This window comes from Chiloscyllium plagiosum, chromosome 2 (assembly GCF_004010195.1).
Source record: "Chiloscyllium plagiosum isolate BGI_BamShark_2017 chromosome 2, ASM401019v2, whole genome shotgun sequence".
NCBI lineage: Eukaryota > Metazoa > Chordata > Chondrichthyes > Orectolobiformes > Hemiscylliidae > Chiloscyllium > Chiloscyllium plagiosum.
Window position 1 is genome coordinate 14,144,409 of NC_057711.1, and position 16,969 is coordinate 14,161,377.

General features: G+C 43.1%; 1 protein-coding gene across 1 annotated transcript in view; it reads left to right on the forward strand.

Moving 5' to 3' along the window:
- galntl6 (polypeptide N-acetylgalactosaminyltransferase like 6) overlaps positions 1–16,969 on the forward strand; it is a 242,319-nt gene that overhangs the window by 206,422 nt on the left and 18,928 nt on the right. Inside the window, exon 8 of the mRNA XM_043674606.1 lies at positions 9,126–9,275. Within this exon, the coding sequence (XP_043530541.1) occupies positions 9,126–9,275 (150 nt within the window). The remainder of the gene's footprint in view (positions 1–9,125; positions 9,276–16,969) is intronic.

A 16,969-nucleotide genomic window follows, 5' to 3' on the forward strand; every position in this document is an offset into this window, starting at 1 on the left:
TCTGTTGTTCTTTAAAAGCTTCCCAGTCCTCCGTTTTCCCACTTATCTTTGCTATGTTATACTTTTTCTCTTTTAACTTTATATGTTTCTTAACTTCCCTCATCAGCCACGGCCACTCATGCCTCCTCCTAGGATCTTTCTTCCTTTTTGGAATGAACTAATCCTGCATCTTCTGCATTATACCCAGAAATATCTGCCATTGTTCCTCCGCTGTCATCCCTGCTAAGGTATTGCATCATTGAACTTTGGCCAGCTCCTTCCTCTAACCTATCTTTTACCTTCCCTTCAATAGTACTAGTCTGATAAAACTCCCAATTAAGATTTACAGAAAAATTTAAATTTTAAAGCCAGCCAGCGGTCGAATCTTCTCTTTACCTGCATCAGTAGATTTGCTCTCCAGGTCAGTGTTGAGGATTTTCTCTATGCAAACTCCTTCTCTAGACATGTACCTCTCAGAGAGTTCTGGCTAGCAGTCTGCATATGTTGGTCTGGTTCTCCTCCCAACTGTTCAACTGTCCCTGGTTTTATACCCCAAAGCATCAGATTGTATCATTGGCTTTTAAGATTGTCAATATACTCAATACAAACTTGATTGGAGTTTGGTGTTTTTCAGGGTATATTTTAAACTGATTGGGCTAATACTAATCTGTTTTGTCATTTCCGAACAACTAGCTACCCCAGTAGCTGGAGCACATATTACATTGTGTCTAATTGAGAACACTTGGTGCTTTCACTGCTAGCTTTTACTGTCTTAAAGATATAGTACATGCACATCCTCTTAACAGAGGGATCCAGGAGGTGGTGCTGAAGGAGCCTCAGCTATTACCCTTGTCCAACAGGCTCGAGATTCTTGCTCCTTGTGTGAACTCGAACAGGGTCTTTGGGAGGGTGAGCAAACTGATCATAGCATGCTACGTTGATGTCTGCTTTGTTCCACAGATCCAGACGACACACGTTTTCTGTGCATCAGCAGTAGCTTTATTATCGGACAGCCAGCGAGAGATTCAAAATGTCCCCAAAGTAGCCATGTGTCTACTTGTGGTAACACTTGTTCACGTATCTCTGCTGATACACAGAGACAGTATAGTTTATGGGAACAAAATAAAAGGTTTATCAGTCATATGGGTGATTGTCATCACATAGTTTAAAGTAGTTAATTATGAATTTACAAAGCCCGATGAATGTCGATGTCCTGTGATAACGTGTGAATGGATTGCAGAAATTGATTATCGTATTCTTCATGATTAGGTGTTCATGGGAAGAGATTAAGGCAGAAAGGTTTTGCCTGCTATAAATGGGGGATTCAAATACCTATGCTAATATGGAGGGGAAGTAAATGGGAGATTCACATACCTATGCTAATAGGCAGGGGAAGTAAGACAGTGGGAGCAGGAGGCAGTTTAAGAGGGTTGTGGCCAAGGTTATCAGTCTTGTTTGGAAAGGGCAAATACTTCTCTCTGGGGCTACAGGGGAAATCCACATGTGTGGCTCCACTTGGCTCCATTTCTAAGATACAGTCAGCCTCCTCCCTACTGAGATATTCTGTCTGTATTGAATGAGTACAGGCCTTCAGTTGATACTGCAGTAAGTCCTTTTGTAGTGGAATGCTTAACCCTTGAGTCCCCAATGTGTCCTGAAAGAGCAGCAATGCATGGAACTGAACCCTCTGTGGCATGTTAACTTTCTCATTGTGATATTATAAATCAGTTTCTAAACATTTCCTCTAGTTTACATTACAAACTAGAGAAAAAAGAGAGTCCCATCTCCATTTGTGTTTGGATTTTCTGCACTGGCTGCAATTTACTGGGTGTTGGGATGGGTGGAGATCAATTAATCCACAATGGGAATACAGTAATTTCAATTTCTGTTTCGATATTATTACTACTGCAAAATGTTCCACCCACAATACTGAAAACTTATTTCAACATTGGTATGATTGAGTCTGCAGGCAACAAAACATGAATTAATGTTTCTGTCATTCTGTGGTGAAGATAAACAATTGGACTGAGCTGAAAGTAGTGATACAGCATTCTGCCACCACCCTTCAACTATGTGAGTAGATACTGGCAAACTTCATAGAATCTTACAGCCCAGAATTGAGAGCAATCAGGCCAACTTTTTCAAGGAGCTATCTAATTCATGCCACTTCCTTGCTCTTTCTCCCTGGCCCTTCATCTTTTTTTGGTGAATATCCACTTTGCTGCGCAAGTTACTAATGAGTCAAAGCAAAATATTGAAAGTGCTGGAAATCTGAAATGAATTCAAAATGCTGGGGAAACTCAGAGAGAAGTTGAGTTAACATTTCACGTTTCATAGGAGTTTTAATCAGAACTGAAAGGGTCTGGAGAATGGTGAATTTTATATTGATAGAGAGGGAGGAAGATTGAGTGGAACAGATGGTGAGGGTGCCAGAACAAAGGACAAAGGGAGTGTTAATTATTGTGAAGGAGAATCATAGATGTGAATGGAAACAAAAATAGAAATTGCTGGAAAAGCTCAGCAGGTCTGGCAACATCAGTGGGGAGAAATCAGAGTTAACATTTCAGGTCGAGTGACCCTTCCTAAGAATTGTGAAATAAGTATGAACAATTGGTTGGAAAGGAGAAAATGGGTCAATTCTGCTAAGTGCACAGCCAACAAGTTGAGGTGAGTGGGGCGGAGGGGGGGGGGGGGAGGGGGGTGTTGCAGATTCAGTTAAAATGGGGAGAGCTCGGCAGAGGTTATTAAAGTTTACAGAGAAAAGTAATAGCACAGAGAGTATGGAAAGGATCAGGAATCTGACTTCAGGCATGTAAGTGGACAACTATAAGAAGGGAGGCAATTAGTGCAGGACTGAAGGTGTTATACTTAAATGTATGCAGTATACAAAGCAAGGTACATCTGCATGTAATTGGTAGGTACAACATTGTGGGTATCACAGAATCATGGCTGCAAGGGGATCAGGGCTGGGAACTAAATATCCAAGGATAACCTCCCATTGAAAGGCCAGATAGATAGGCAGACAGAGCGGGTTAACTTGTTAGGAAGAAATGAAATTAAACCAATATCAAGAAGTGATATTGAGTCAGGGCATGTGTGGGTAGTGGTGAGGAAAAAGACTCTAATGGGAGTTGTGTACAGGCCATCTAGTAGCAGTCAGGACATGGGGAAGAAAATGAATCACGAAATAGAAAAGACACATTAGAAAGGTATTATTACAGTAATCATGGGGTACTTCAATATGCGGGTGGACTGGGAAAGTTAGGTTGGTAGCAGATGTCAAGAGAAGAAATTTGTGGAATATCAAGAAAAGGAATTTGTGGTAATATAGGGTTGAGTCAGCAAGCCTTTGTCCAGGATACATCATGCCTGAAAAATCTGTTAGAATTCTGTGATGAGGTAATGAGCAAGTTAGACAAAAGTCAGTGGACGTGATCTACCAGGATTTCCAGGTGGCCTTTGACATGGTATCACATGCTAAATAAGACAAGAGCCCATGGTGTTAGGGGCAAGGTACTGGACAGATAGAGGATTGGCTGACTGGCAGAGGGCAGAGTGGGTATAAAGGGATCTTTTTCAGGATGGCAGTCAGTGACTAGCGGAGCTTTGCAGGGACCACAACTATTCATACTATACATTAACGATCTGGATGAAGGAATTGAGGGTATTCAGATGACACAAAAATAGGTAGAGGGACAGATAGTGTTAAGGAAGCGGGAGGCATCAGGCTGACCTGGACAGGGTAGGAGAGTGGACAAAGAAATGGAAAATGAAAGACAACATGGGAAAGCTTGAAGTTATGCACTTTGGTAGGGAGAATAGAGACATAGACTATTTTCCAAATGGGGAAAGGTTTCAGAAATCTGAAGCACACAAAAACATGAAGTCCTAGTTCAAGATTCTCTTAACATGCAGGAGAGGAGATTTACAAGAATGATCCCGTGAATATCATATGAAGAGCAGTTGAGGACTCTGGGTCTGTACTCAATGGTGTTTAGAAGGATGAGGGAGAGACCTGATTGAAACTTACAGAATACTGAGAAGCCTGTATAGCGTGGATGTGGAGAAGTTGTTCCACTAGTAGGAGAGATTAGGACCTGAATGAAGGGGGGACCCTTTAGAACTGAGATGAGGAGGAATTTCTTCAGTCAAAGTGTAGTGATTCTGTGGAACTCTTTGATGCAGCAGGCTGCAGAGGCAAGTCTTGAGATTATTTAAGACAAATAGGTTATTGTTTAGTAAGGGGATCAAGGTTTATGGGGAGAAGGCAGGAGATTGGAGTTGAGAAACATATCCATAATCAAATGACAGAGCAGACTCGATGGGCTGAATGGCCTAATTCTGTGTCTATATCGTATGGTGTTATGGAAGGAAATGTTAGGAATGATGGAGGAGTAGGCAAAGGTGTTGCAGAGAGAACAATCCCTGTGAAATGCTGACGTTGGAGGGGAGGGGAGTGTACTTGGTGGTGGTATCCTGCTGGGGTGGCAGAAATTGAAGAGGATAATCCTTTTTTTTGAAGAGTCTGGTAGGGTAGAAAGGACCCTATCATTGCTCTCGAGTAGAGTGGAATGGGTGAGAGCAGAAGTGTGGAAAATGGCTTGGACATGGCTGAGGGCCCTGTCAACCATGGTGAGGGGGATTCCTTGGGTAAGGAAGAAAAAGGTCATATCAGAGAAACCTTTGTGTAAAGTGGCATTATCAAAACAGATGTGACAGGAACGGAGAAACTGGAAGAATGGAATGGAGTCCTTGCAGGAAGCAGAGTGTAAGAAGTACAGTCAAGTTAACTGTGGGAGTTGGGGGGTTTTGGTGGACAGTCTTTCTCTAGAAATAGAAACAGCAAAGTCACAGAAGGGAAGGGAAGACTCAAATAGATGAGCTGAAGTTGAGACAAAGATGGAAAATGGCAGCAATGCAATCTGCTTTTGAAGATTATAGTCCAACAGGTTTAATTGGAAGCACACTAGCTTTCGGAGCGACGCTCCTTCATCAGGTGATTGTGGAGGGCTCGATCGTAACACAGAATTTATAGCAAAAATTTTGCTATAAATTCTGTGTTACGATTGAGCCCTCCACAATCACCTGATGAAGGAGCATCGCTCCGAAAGCTAGTGTGCTTCCAATTATACCTGTTGGACTATAACCTGGAGTTGTGTGATTTTTAACTTTGTACACCCCAGTCCAACACCGGCATCTCCGAATCATGCTTTTGAAGGGGTGCATTCAAGATCACAACACCTCACTAAGTTTAAAAACTAAAGTTCTCCCTCCAATTATTTTAAATACACATCCTCTGATTACTGGCTCTCATGCCTGAAGCGACTCCACTTGCCTGTCTGCTCAGTCTAAGTTATTCAATCATGAACTGTGGTGTTTGGGCTAATGTTCAACAACAAAGCAAACAAAACTGAGTCTGAATCAACCCACCAATGCATCATCATAAACGTTGCTTTTGATCCACCAGATGACAAGCCATGAGCTCCTTTTTTGATTTTCCAGAGAGGATCCTGAGATAGGGGCATCTGTTAGGGCCCCACTAGAGTCTGGGACACAGGAGGGCTAAGCTGTGCTTGGGTTAGGGTCACTGAGCTTGGTTAGGGAGTATGGGCAGAGACAATATGTTCAGGTCAAGGACATGTCCCTGTGTTCAGGACGGAAGCCAGGACCCAGTCCAGGAGCAGCAGCCTGTCCCATAATTTCTGTTGCGGGCCTTGTTCCAGAGGTGGGGTCATTTGAATAATTTTACCAGGCTGTGAAGAAGCTTTAGAATATGGTGATGATGCATGTCAAAGGACTGTCATATTAAAAATAAATGGTCACAGATATATTAAACCACATAATCAATCATCCTGTGCTGAACGGAATCAATTGTTTGGTTCTTTTACCAATTCACCTGTAATTTAACAACAACAGATTCTAGAGCCAGAGCATTGCGATGATATATTTGACCAGAGGTCAATTGAGCCTCGGTCAGTCGCTCTTTCCTCTCTGAGCCAGGGGTTTGTTATTCCTCTGCAAAATTTATGCACCTCGATCTCAGTCCATTATTGCAAAGTCAGAAGAGCTGCTTTGGATGAGACTCTGAAGTTCGGTCTTATATTGCTATTCGTGGGGATTTGACTTGTGTAAAATTGCTGCCAATCTTACAACTGCATATTCTTTGATGAATATTTCATTGGTTTTATTGAGTTTTGGGATGTCGAGCTGTATTAGCACTAACTCAATACCGTTCTACTGTCCCTCCCATTTATAATATATATATTATACTAAAACTTGCAGTAACACACGTATGAGAAGTAGTGGGAATACATGAAAAAAACTAAATTGCATTAAACCTGAGAGTCAGGAATCTAGACCCAAGTCAAGAACAATGACCAATCCCTTTTCATAGTGAATTGAATTGAATTGAATTGAATTAGCTTTAGTGTCACTGTAGTCAGATGAGTACAGTGAAAAGTTTACAAGTTGCAACTTACGGTGCCACCTTAGGTACAAGGTACCTAGGTACCGATACTTCAGTACAAGTTCTTCAGCAAAAATTAGAAAAATTATCAAATAGAAAGTCCAACATTACAGATCATAGGAATAAATTAGAAAGTAGAGAAATAAAAGGTGCAGAAACAGTCCTTCCAACCCAGTCCCCATTGGTACCTAGTCTCCAGTCTGCACTGGGCCTGAACTCCAGACCACGCCAGACTTCACCTCAAGGGTCTCAATGCTGGGAGACCATTCTGAAATCATCTTGAGGCCAGAAGTCCATGTAGGAGCCACGTTGGGCCAAGAGACCGCAATGGGCTGCTGAAAGGCTGTCATGCTGGGCCAAGAGACTGTCATGTTGCACCAAGAGACTGCCACGTTGGGCCAAGAGGACACCACACTGGGCCAAGAAGACACCATGTTGGACCAAGCAACCACCATGCAAGACCAGCAGGTCACCATGCCGGGCTGAAATGAGGAACGTGCATGCTGAACGATGGAAGGAAAGCTTAAAAGATGATTCCAAATGCTTAATTGATGGCATTGGTTTAGAGGAGCACAGAAATGATTCCAGAGTAGCCTTCCAGCCTCGAGAGCCTCATGGTGATGCCTGGCATGATCTGGGGTCAAGGCCTGGCACAGTCTGGAAGCTGGAAGCGGGGACTGAATTTAAAGAACTGTTGTTTTGAACTTATTATTTCTCTATTTTCTAGTTTATTCCTATGATCTGTAATGCTTGACTTTCTATTTCTTTATTTTTCATTTTTTTTCCAAATAACTTGGATTGAAGAATCTGTACCTAGGTACCTTGGACCCTTGAAAAGAAAAGAAGTCAGAAGATCGAGTGATTTCATGAAGCAATTTCACAGACTGGTATCTAAGAATTTAACTACACTGTTCCACTACTTCATTTCTTGGAGTTAATGCTCAGAAGCCTTCCCTTTAAAATTGTAATTGGTGCAAAATCTGCTCCAGCGTCAATGGGACAACAGCACTGCATTTGGAGAACTGGAAACCAACTTGGGAGGTGGTTTTTTGAGTTCATTCAAAACTAACATTGCAGCAAATGAAAAACCTAAGCATAAGTATGAATGCAACCAGGTGGAATAACAGTCTTGTGTTGTTCAATGTTACAATGCTTTGCAATATTTGATCTAAAATTGTCAAGCACAGGTGGCGGCACAGTGGCTCAGTGGTTAGCACTGCTGCCTCACAATGCCAGGGACCCAGGTTTGATTCCACCCTCGGGTAACTGCCTATATGGAGTTTGCACATTCTCCCTGTGTCCATGTGGGTTTTCTCTGGGTGCTCTAGTTTAATTTGATAATCCAAAAATGTGCAGTTCAGTGGATTGGCCATTGTTAATTGCCCGTAGAGTCCAGGGATGTACAGGCTGGGTGAGTTAGCCATGGGAGATGTTGGTTTACAGGGATAGGATGGGGAGTGGTGGGTCTGGGTGGACTGCTCTTCAGAGGATCAGTACAGAATTGATGAGCCTCTTTGCCCATTGTAGGGATTCTACGATTCTACCTGCTGACCTTTGGAAAGCTAATTTCATAAATAATTGCAGAAGAATATTTCCTGAAGTAATGCAGTTAGCAAAAGCAAAGTACTGCAGGTGCTATAGATCTGAGACAAAAAACATGTGCACCTGTTAATGGCAACAACCATGAGACTAAGGTTTTACGATGTGGAAAAGCCCAATATATGGTGGCTATATCAGTCCAGCATGAGGCAAGAGGCCAATGGCCTACTCCCTTCCCAAAAATTCTGCTGGCCTAGTGTTTCCTATGTCATTACACTTTCGGTTATCTGAAACAAATGGGTTTAATGTAAGACTTTTGCGTTTGCTCGGGATAACTTATTTGGGCCAAATGACATATTTCCTTGTTGCAACTGTTCTAATAATGAAGACCCTGAGAACTGCCATTCAAAGTAGTTCCCATCCACCATCCCACAGAGTTCCCATGAGGCTATCACTCCAAAATATGAGACACAAGTATCATTACAATGTAGCAATAACCTTTTGGCTCAAATTGACTTGATATATGGGAATGCCAACCTGTTGGACACTTCCTCTAGTCCTGGCTGGATTCAACCATGGATCTTTTGAGTTTACTGTTATGAAAGAGATTTAACTCAATAACAGCACCTTATTTTTATAACTTGCCCACAAGTCCTCCTGGACCAACTAGCTAAAATCTCATGTAGTAGGAAAACGTATATCAAATCCATGAGCACTTTTACATCATTCACTAGTTAACTTCTCATTGTCTTATAAGAAAGGCAAAATCAGGAGTTTCCCACTGACTTCCGTGGGGCAGGTGAAGTTCAAATTGTCCCCTGACAGTCCAAAATCTTCAAAATTGTAATTCATAACTTTTTGCTCTGTAAGGATGTTTACAGAACAGAAGTGGGTAAAATGTAAACCTACCATGATCTAATTGCTGAGTGGCAACCTTCCTGTTCTTTCTGGGAACAACCATTTGGGATTGTTTTATTCAGTATTCCTTAGATTTACAAACATCTCAGCCCATCTCAAATAATTGGGTCCAGTCTATTTTTATATTCTATCATTTTTATCTTCCCAGAAGATAAAAGCTGTCAAGATTTTATCTAATTCTCAGCATGTGTTGTTTAAAAAGACAATTTCCTGATTTCCTCAGATATTTACATTTGGTTGGCGAGAGGACATTCGGCCTGGAGAACCACTTCATACCAGGAAATTCTGCTTTGATGCGATTTCCCACAGCAGCTTTGTCACACTGTATGACTGCCATGGTATGAAAGGGAATCAGTATTGGCGCTATCGAAAGGTAAGGCACACCCATTGTATAGTGAAGGGCTTGTATGACTGTAGAATATATCCTGTCACTGAAACAATAACATGCCTTTATATAGTTAAAGATCATACAACACCAGGTTCTAGTCCAACAGGTTTAATTGGAAACACGATCTTTCGGAGTGGTGTGTGTATAGTGCAATGGTGGTCACCTGTAGTATGACATGAACCCAAGGTCCCGTTTGAGGCCCTCCCAGTGGGTATGGAACTTAGCTATCAGCCTCTGCTCGGCCACTTTTCGCTGCTGCCTGTCCTGAAGTCTGCCTTGGAGGATGGTCACCCGAAGGTCCGAGGTCGAATGTACTTAGCGGTCCAGGACATTCGACCTTGGATCTTTGGGTGACCATCCTCCAAGGCGGACTTCAGGACAGGCAGCAGCGAAAAGTGGCTGAGCAGAGGCTGATAGCTAAGTTCCATACTCATAGGGAGGGCCTCAAACAGGACCTTGGGTTCATGTCATACTACAGGTGACCACCATTGCACTTTACACACATACACGGACACACATATACACAGACACGCACACAGATATATACACACCCTTACAGACACAAACACTCCCACACTCACACATGCATCATCTCAGAGACTTAGACCACTCTACACTCACACACATATATATACTCTTTCTCACAGACACTCACAACCCCCCACCCCAGACACACACATACACACACTCCCACATTCACACATGCACCCCCTCACAGACTTAAGACACTCTCCACTCACATACACACACATATACACTCTCTCAAACACTCACAACCCCCTAACCCAGACAGACACACGCATACACAAAGACCCACATGCACTCATATGCATATACGTTTGTGGGGTGAATTTGTACTTGCAGAGTTACATTGTACTTTGCTCAAAAACTGCATGAATTCATGGAAAACTCTGTTATCTCACTTTTTAGATTAGAATTAATTTAAACATCATGGCACAGACAAAGAACACAGGGGGCTAACACCCTCAACATACTGTCTAGCTAACAGCAATTGTTACAGTTATCCTGAGAATGCAACTTTTAAAAAAAAGTTTTGAGATTTACACATGAAAGAAGGGAAACTATCATGGTATTCGAACAGATGAAAGACTCAACCGACAATCAAGGTATTTTTTCGATGTATAATTTCAGTTACATCACACTGTAAACTTTTGCTATAAATTCTGTGCCTTACAATTGTGCCCTCCACAACCACCTGATGAAGGAGCGGCGCTCCGAAAGCTAGTGCTTCCACTTAAACCTGTTGGACTAGAACCTGGTGTTGTGTGATTTTTTAACTTTGTACACCCCAGTCCAACACTGGCATCTCCAAATCATTGCCTTTATACAGCTCTCTTAACAAAGGAAAACAGCTCCAAGGTAGTTTGCTGCACCAGTTATGGTAGGAACAGGAGTGGGCTATTCAGGTATTCATTATGAAAATTTGACAACTGATTCACACAAAATATACAAGGACAGGCGACCAAAACCTTGGTAATACAGACCAATTTTAAGAAGTGTCCTAAAGGAACAGAGCACGTGTTTGAGAGGACTATTGATAAGTTCAGCATTTTTACATTGTCTGCTTCAGAGACCCACTCCTTTTCATAATTAGACACTGTGTGTACAACTCAAAGCCAGGTAGCATTCTATTCTCCATGTCTGTTATTTCTACTCAGTTACTGTAGATATTTTAAAGATTTGACTGGGGGCAAATTCCCTGTAAAGATTGACTCTATCGATCCATCTATACACCCCGAAGGACCCATTGACTGGTGTTAACTTCTGTTAGGAAAACAATGTCATAATTGTAGAAAATGTTCTATTCATGACACAAAATGAAAACATTCTTGTAAGTCAAAACAAAATAGCTATATGACCTACCACAAATGACTCAAATTTAGAATTCTCCTCATTCTGTGGCAAGCCCTCCATGGCCTTATTTATCCCTATCTCTGTAACCTTCCTCTGTTCACCACATACTCCCATCGCTTGAGCACCCTAAACTTTCTTTTCCCCATCCATGGTGACTGCACCTTTACCTAACCAGCTCCTAAGCTCTGAAATTTCAACCTGTCTATCTCCCTCTTCTCATTTAAGATTTTCCCTTACGTCTATCTCTTCAATTAAGCTTTTGAACATCTATCCACATGACTCTTTCTCTGACATCATGTCACCTTTTGTCTGTAAACTCCCCTGGAACTGACTTGGGACTTTTTACTATGTTGAGCATGCTATATAAATGCAAAGTGTCTGTGTTTTCATTGAATTGTGCATAAAATATAGAAATAAAGGGGAATCATAAAAATACTTTTACCCTGAAAATTAGTCTGAGGAAAGTTATTTTTGTTCATTCATGGGATTTGGACATAATGGCTAGACCAGCACTTATTGCCCATTCCTAATTGCCCAGAGGACAATGAGGAGTCAAGAAAATTGCTGTTGATCTGCCATTACATTAAAGGCCAGACCAGACAGGGATGGCATATTTCCTTCCCCAAATTACATTAATGAATCAGATAGGTTTTCAAAATAATGATAACATGGGGCTGAATCTTATTTTGTTTTTGGCTAAGTGTCAAGATTCACGGAGAAGTTCTCTTTGAAGTTCAGAAAGATTGTATTGAACGTAAGGAACACTTCGTTCTTTGAGCTTATTCTGCTATTCAATAAGATCATTGTTGATCTGATTTTAACCTCAAATCTACTTTCCTGCATATCTCCAATAATATCGCATCCCCTTTTGTCACCAAGAATCTCTCTTGCTTCAAATTATTTAAAGATTCTGCATCCACTGCTTTTTGAGGAAGGGAATTCCAAAGCTCATGGTAACACAACTGTTTCATAACAAACCAAATTCATTCACCTCTATCTACGCCATCCCAATACTGCCCCTCTCATTTCAATTCTAGCCTGATTCCACCAGTCATCATAACTGGAACAATTTGTTAACACAGGCATATTTCGTAATAGACTGGCACCCCTGGCAGCAGTGCTCTCTTTAAAAGGCATTGTACATCCAGGCAAGCACTTTCAGTCTGGAGCTTCCCTGCACAGCTCCTGACATTTGCCCCGTACATGGCAGAGGAATGGAAATTTAGTGGTTGCCAGCTGGGTCAGTGCAGTCTCAGCCACCTGGAGCAATGCCCAATAATGTAGGAAGAAGGTCAATGACTGGCTGCTTCAGTGTAAGTTTCATCATCTACTCTCTGTAACTGCACCCATTCTCACCAAGGGTCACGCTCTACCACTTTCACTATTCCATGCAACATCTTCCCTTATTCAGTCTCGCCTACTGCAACTGCCTACTCACTCACTTACGGAAACTCACCAATTTTACCCCACCTGCACCAGCAATAATAGCTATGCCACTTGCCTTCATGATTAGATTAGATTAGATTACATTACATTACAGTGTGAAAACAGGCCCTTCGGCCCAACAAGTCCACACCGACCCGCCGAAGCGCAACCCACCCATATCCCAACATTTGCCCCTTACCTAACACTACGGGCAATTTAGCATGGCCAATTCACCTGACCTGCACATCTTTGGACTGTGGGAGGAAACCGGAGCACCCGGAGGAAACCCACGCAGACACGGGGAGAATGTGCAAACTCCACACAGTCAGTCGCCTGAGGCGGGAATTGAACCCGGGTCTCTGGCGCTGTGAGGCAGCAGTGCTAACCACTGTGCCACCGTGCCGCCCACACCTTGCTCAATTCCTTCCTTTTCTCCCATTCTAGGAGAAAGCAGCCCACAATAGGGCAGAAAAAGCCTAGACAGGTGTTGCACTGACCAACATCTTACACTTCCACCCTCACGGGGGTGGAATCATAACCCTGAGTGCTCTGAGTTGCTAACTGACAGTGTGCAAACCTTGGACAGGTTTTGATAGCTGGGCCCTGTGGCTGATGGCTGTCTCCCTTGAGGACCGAGGCCTGCTGACAACCATGAAAGTCTTCCTTGGTTTTGAGTCTGTGCTAAGTGCAAGGCAAGTGAAAAGTACAGCGAACCTGGTATCTTTGGCTCAGCTGACAAAGTGCAAAAACGCAAGGTACGGATGCTGTGAGCATCGATGTAGGCTTAAAGTGAGTGAGCAATGATAGAATCATTGAATCCCAACAGTGTGGAAGCAGGCCATTCAGCCCATCAAGTCCACATTGGCCTTCCAAAGAGTATCCCTGCCAACTGTATTTCCCATAGTCAATCCACCTGACCTGCACATCTTTGAACTGTGGAAGAAAATCAGAGCACCTGGACGAAACCCACACAGACAATCAACTGTGGGTGGACTTGAACCCAGGTCCCTGGCACTGTAAACAGCAGTACTATCTACTGCGCCACCCCCTAGTTACCAGCACAGTCTGAAGTGCCATTTTAAAGTTCATAAGCATTCTATAAGTGGAACAGAGATATCACATGATCATGCAGAGAGGCTGGCAAGTATCCAATGCCAAAGTCCATGGATGTGCAGTCATCATTTGTGAATCATAGAATACAGAACATAGAACATAGAACATAGAACATAGAACAATACAGCACAGAACAGGCCCTTTGACCCACGATGTTGTGCCGAACATTTGTCCTAGCTTAAACACCTATCCATGTACCTATCCAATTGCCGCTTAAAGGTCACCAATGATTCTGACTCTGCCACTCCCACAGGCAGCGCATTCCATGCCCCACCACTCTCTGGGTAAAGAACCTACCCCTGACATCCCCCCTTACACAGGCACTAGGAATGTCTAACATAGACACCAGAGGTATCAATTCCTTCATTATCCCATCCTCGCAGAGATAAAACTGGCCATTCTGAATGTGGTGTCTCTTCATCAGTGGGATTCTAATTCCAGGGTTTGGAGCCAAATCCATAATGGGCTGTCCCTGTGAACAAAGCACTTTTCAACTGCTCTTCTGAATTAAATGCTTTGAGATCACAAGGTGAGTGAACTGGCCTTATCGTTTGCTCACTAATATATTCCCTCTGGAGCATCCTGAAGTTCAGACCTGAGGGCATCATTTTCTCATTTACCTTCGCCAAGAATTTGTTTGCACTGTTTCACAGCATTGCATTAGTGGAACTCTGCTGACATGGTATAAAGATGGTGCCATCAGTATCTCTCGCAAGATCATGGATCCAGAGACGCAGGTCAAATGATTTCCTCCCCATGGAGCTCCACTTTCTCTTTCTGAACTCCTGGATGACTTTGCCATCTCATTGCTCAGACTCAGTATGCACTATATGCCAGAAGCCTGGACCTTTCACAAGCTTCCTCACCTTGCTGTCCACCTAACCACCATAAAGCCAGCTTTCCTTCCCCAATCATTTAGTGTGTAATAAAGGCAAAACACTATGAATGCTGGAAATCTGAAACAAACACAAAGAATGCTGGAGAAACTCAGCAGGTCTGGCAGCATCTGTGTAGAGTCTCCCTACTACAGGAAAGATAGTGTTAAACTTGAAAGGGTTCAGGAAAGGTTAACAAAGCTATTGCCGGGGTTGGAGGATTTGAGGTATAAGGAGAGGCTGAATAGGCTGGGGCTATTATGATGCGGTGAGGCATGACTTAGGATGTGTGCCCTGGAAAAGTAGACTGCAAGGCAAGAGTGTAAATGATATGTGGAACTTGTTCAAGGGGCAACTATTGAGTGTCCTTGATAATTATGTACCTGTCAGGCAGGGAGGAAAGGGTCGTGTGAGGGAGCCGTGGTTTAATAAGGAATTGGAATCCCTTGTTAAATGGAAGAGGGCGGCCTATGTAAAGCTGAGGCGTGAAGGTTCAATTGGGGCGATTGAGAGTTATAAGGTAGCCAGTAAGGACCTGAAGAGAGAGCTAAGAGCAGCAAGGAGGGTACATGAAAGGTCCTTAGTTGGTAGGATTTGGGAAAACCCTAAGGCTTTCTATAGGTATGTTAGGAATAAAAGAATGACTAGGGTAGGATTAGGTCCAGTCAAGGATAGTAGTGGGAAGTTGCGTGTGGAGGCTGAAGAGATTGGGGAGACACTGAATGAATACTTTTCGTCAGTATTCACTCAGGAACAGGGCATTGTTGTCAATGTGAATACTGAGTCACAATTAATTAGAATGGACGGCTTTGAGGTATGTAGGGAAGAGGTGTTGGAAATTCTGGAAAGGGTGAAAATAGAAAGTCCCCTGGACCTGATGGCATTTAGCCTAGGATTCTCTGCGAAGCAAGGGAGGAGATTGCAGAGCCATTGGCCTTTATTTTTATGTCCTCATTGTCTACAGGAATAGTGCCAGAAGAATGGAGGATAGCAAATGTGGTTCCCTTGTTCAAGAAGGGGAGTAGGGATAACCCTAGTAACTATAGGCCGGTGAGTCTCACTTCTGTTGTGGGCAAAGTCTTAGAGAGAATTGTAAGGGATAGGATTTATGAACATCTGGATAGGAATAATGTGATCAAGGATAGTCAGCATGGTTTTGTGAAGGGCAGGTCGTGCCTCACAAACCTTATTAAATTCTTTGAGAAGGTGACTAAGGAGATGGACGAGGGTGAAGCGGTAGATGTGGTGTATATGGATTTTAGTAAGGCGTTTGATAAGGTTCCCCATGGTAGGCTACTGCAAAAAATACAGCGGTATGGCATTGAGGGTGAGTTGGAGGTTTGGATTAGGAATTGGCTGGCTGGAAGAAGACAGAGGGTAGTAGTTGATGGTAAAGGTTCATCTTGGAGTGCAGTTACTCGCGGTGTTCTGCAAGGATCTGTTTTGGGACCATTGCTGTTTGTCATTTTTATAAATGACCTGGAGGAGGGGCTAGCAGGTTGGGTGACCAAGTTTGCAGATGATACGAAAGTCGATGGAGTTGTTGACAGTGAGGAAGAATGTGTCAGGTTACAGCGGGATATAGATAAGCTGCAGAGCTGGGCAGAAAGGTGGCAAATGGAATTCAATGTAGCTAAGTGTGAGGTGATTCACTTTGGGAAGAATAACAAAAAGAGGGGGTACTGGGCTAATGGTCGGATACTTGGTAGTGTGGATGAGCAGAGGGATCTTGATGTCCATGTACACAGATCTCTGAAAGTTGCCACCCAGGTAAATAGTGCGGTGAGGAAGGCATATGGCGTACTGGCTTTTATTGGTAGAGGAATTGAGTTCCGGAGTCCTGAGGTCATGATGCAGTTGTATAAGACTCTGGTACGGCCGCATCTGGAATATTGTGTGCAGTTTAGGACGCCATACTATAGGAAGGATGTGGAGGCACTGGAACGGGTGCAGAGGAGGTTTACCAGGATGTTGCCTGGTATGGAAGGAAAATCGTATGAGGAAAGACTGAGGCACTTGGGGCTGTTTTCACTAGAGAAAAGAAGGTTTACGGGTGACTTGATAGAGGTGTATAAGATGATTAGGGGTTTAGATAGGGTCGACAGTATGAACCTTTACCCGCGTATCGAGTCGGGTATTACAAGGGGGCATAGCATTAAATTAAAGGGGGGTAGATATAGGACTGATGTTAGGGGTAGGTTCTTCACACAGCGAGTCGTAAGTTCATGGAATGCCCGGCCAGCAGCAGTGGTGGACTCTCTCTCTTTATGGGCATTTAAGAGGGCATTGGATAGGTATATGGAGGATAGTAGGTTAGTGTAGTTTAGGTGGGCTTGGATCGGCGCAACATCGAGGGCCCAAAGGCCTGTACTGCGCTGTATTCTTCTATGT